The 3,186-nt window shown below is 33.4% G+C and overlaps 1 protein-coding gene across 1 annotated transcript in view; it reads left to right on the forward strand.

Annotated features, from left to right (window-relative positions):
* Window positions 1-3,186, forward strand: part of LOC111498615 (ubiquitin carboxyl-terminal hydrolase 12) — a 16,608-nt gene that overhangs the window by 11,471 nt on the left and 1,951 nt on the right. Inside the window, exons 18-27 of the mRNA XM_023149920.1 lie at window positions 619-707; window positions 814-922; window positions 1,028-1,096; window positions 1,177-1,278; window positions 1,930-1,985; window positions 2,071-2,248; window positions 2,337-2,438; window positions 2,516-2,587; window positions 2,746-2,811; window positions 3,010-3,075. Coding sequence (XP_023005688.1) covers window positions 619-707; window positions 814-922; window positions 1,028-1,096; window positions 1,177-1,278; window positions 1,930-1,985; window positions 2,071-2,248; window positions 2,337-2,438; window positions 2,516-2,587; window positions 2,746-2,811; window positions 3,010-3,075 — 909 coding nt within the window. The remainder of the gene's footprint in view (window positions 1-618; window positions 708-813; window positions 923-1,027; window positions 1,097-1,176; window positions 1,279-1,929; window positions 1,986-2,070; window positions 2,249-2,336; window positions 2,439-2,515; window positions 2,588-2,745; window positions 2,812-3,009; window positions 3,076-3,186) is intronic.

Genomic DNA, 3,186 nt, shown 5'->3' on the forward strand with positions numbered 1-3,186 from the left:
GGGGGGGGGGGGGGTGGGTGTTGGGTACCTGATATCTCATCTTTAAACCCATTGTTCAGGTACTTTTAGTTTGATTTAGCTGCAATCATGACCCATATTATTTAGTACTTGTAATATTTGCTGTATACGCAGCACAGATATTACATGCGTACAAGTTTGTTTGTGGTAATGTTAATTGGAAAGTACACCATGTTAGTTTTTTTTTTTTAAAAAAAATTATAAAATGGTTATAAAATATCCATGTGCTTAGCTAAATTTATTAATCATTTCTCAGTTTCTTATTGAAACAAAATTACAAAAAAGTATTACTCATGGAATAAGTTTGTTTTAGTTACTAAGAAGAATTATAACAATTAATGTAATAGTATTTATAGATCTTTCATACTGCAAAGTGTTCTAAGTTATTCTTGGTTGTGAGGCTACAGTTTCAGATTTTAGTAACTACATGTATACATGGATGTAACTTGTAGTTTTCCTATTATATTAATAACATCAGTCCTGCAATCATAAAGTCAGACAATTTCGATTGGGGTGGGGGTAGGATGGAGACACCTGCGTGCACATTGTATGCATAATAATATCATGCAATCCCTGCAATAATTTGATTTCATGCTTCAGGATCTGCATCCTATTGTTCCACCTGAAAAAAATAAAGACGATATTCTGCTTTTCTTCAAGCTTTATGACCCCGAGAAAGTGGAGCTAAGGTATATGATATGTCTTCCCGTGAGTGAATCATTGTTAACTTCTGATTCTGGATAATGACATATTTCCTTTTTTCTTTTTTCTTTTTTCTTTTTTTTGCCGTGCCAGATATGTAGGTAGGCTTTTTGTGAAGAGTTCAACGAAGCCTATTGAAATTTTGGAAAAACTAAATAAAATGGCAGGCTTTGATCCTGCTCAAGAGATTGAACTTTTTGAGGTATGTTTATGATATGTTTTGCCTTTTCTTTCCTCAATTGTTTTTGTTCCAAGTGACCACATTCATCTATAAATCATTCTTAGAAGTTCATTTGTTGATCTTCAGGAAATAAAGTTTGAACCTTGTGTCATGTGTGAACATCTAGATAAAAGGACTTCATTTCGACTAAGTCAGGTAGGTATTTGCTTATTGCCCATATGATTGTGTTTGTGCATATCAATGCCACTTATCTGTCATCTCTTTGTTTTTTGCAGATTGAGGATGGGGATATTATTTGCTTTCAGAAATCCCCTATAAGTGAAGAATGCAGATACCCCGATGTTCCTTCATTTTTGGAGTACGTACATAATCGTCAGGTACAAATCCGGAAACGGCTGGCATTGCTACTATATTATGGTTATTGCACTAGGGTTTTTCATTTTGTTATGAACGTCACACCCTTAACTCAGGTTGCTTGTCTTGTAGGATTAGAAAAACGGGACGCAACATTTTGGCACATATTAGACATGCAAATCAGATTTTTTGGAATATAGGAAAATTTACCGTGGTTGTGTTTAATGACAATGAAATCATACTCATTGGGGAAAGCTATTAAATCTGGAGTAGTAGGACCCATTGTGGTAGTGAGAACTTTTTATCTGTACTATGTTAAAAGGCACTTGAAGTTCTTTTTTTTTTTTTTTTTTTTTATAATAATTTTCTTTCAAGCCCGTCTTATTTATAAGGTTTATTATAACCAACAAGGATGATCTTTTTAAAGCACCTTGTTACGATATAGGCAGATTTTAAATAATTAACCATAACTGGATTTCATTTTGATTAATTCTCACTATAGGCTGAATCCTTACCAAGTGTTGAAATGTTTATGCCAATCTTATATTACTGTTGCTGGTGCTGCATTTGTTTGTCTATATCAGCTATGTGTAACAGTAGTTGCTTGAGATTGACTGGTAAAATGATAGTGATACACATTGGATGATGCCTGTATGTGGTGTTCTGCATTCCAGGTTGTTCATTTTCGAACTCTAGAGAGACCCAAGGAGGACGATTTTTGCTTAGAGCTGTAAGTATTTCCTGAAATTTTATAGGTTCAATTGAGATTTGTCAAAGTTGATACGGTTCAATGTGCGTAACTTCTCTTTCTATAGGTCAAAAAATCACACTTATGATGAAGTGGCAGAAAAGGTAGCACAACGAATTGGACTGGAGGATTCGTCCAAAATCAGATTGACTGCACATAACTGCTATTCTCAGCAACCTAAGCCACAGCCTATTAAATATCGAGGGGTAGATCATTTGTCAGATATGTTGGTACATTATAACCAGGTAGCTTTTTCTGGATTTTAATACCATACTCACTCTTGTGTGCCTAATTGCATGATTTGGAGCTGAATTTTGCGCTATATGTTTACAGATATCTGATATATTGTATTTTGAAGTCTTGGACATTCCCCTACCAGAACTACAGGGTCTGAAAAATCTGAAGGTTGCTTTTCATCATGCCACAAAAGATGAGGTGCTAATTGTTTGTTGCACAATTTTCCCCTTTCGGATCGTCATCATGCTTTGACCAATTTGTTTACATTGTTTCAGGTGGTTATTCACAATATTAGATTACCTAAACAGAGTACCGTTGGTGATGTTATTAATTTACTTAAAACAAAGGTATGGATTATCTTCTTTCAATTATTACTTGTAGAAGCATGATGATCAAAGTTTTGATTGGGGGGAAACAATGTCTAGTTATTCTCTGATATTATTCCTTGGTTCATTTACAATCCTTCACATTGGCCAGTGATGTTATTTTAGTACACCTGAAACAGGTTGAGTTATCTCATCCAGATGCAGAACTAAGATTACTTGAAGTTTTCTATCATAAGATCTATAAGGTAATGATTATCTAAACTTGGAATTTGAAAGTTCCCTTGGATTGAGTTCTGATGAGATCTTCACCTGCTTTTTAACGAACGCTCTGAATAAATATTTTATGCTATTTTCATGTAATTAGTCTGAAGTTGATGTTGATGTTTAGGGCGTGATATTGTTTTTCCTATGCTTTTAATGCTAACTGTGGTTCCTTTTCCCAGATTTTTCCACACAATGAAAGAATTGAGAATATAAATGACCAATACTGGACACTACGTGTGGAGGAGGTAAATGTTTCCATCTGATCAATAAATTATTAATTATAGTTTTTTTTTTTTTTTTTTTTTTTTTTTTTTTTTTTTTTTTTTTTTTTTTTTTTTTTTTTTTTTTTTTTTTTT

This window comes from Cucurbita maxima, unplaced genomic scaffold (assembly GCF_002738345.1).
Source record: "Cucurbita maxima cultivar Rimu unplaced genomic scaffold, Cmax_1.0 Cma_Scf00025, whole genome shotgun sequence".
In the NCBI taxonomy this organism is placed as follows: domain Eukaryota; kingdom Viridiplantae; phylum Streptophyta; class Magnoliopsida; order Cucurbitales; family Cucurbitaceae; genus Cucurbita; species Cucurbita maxima.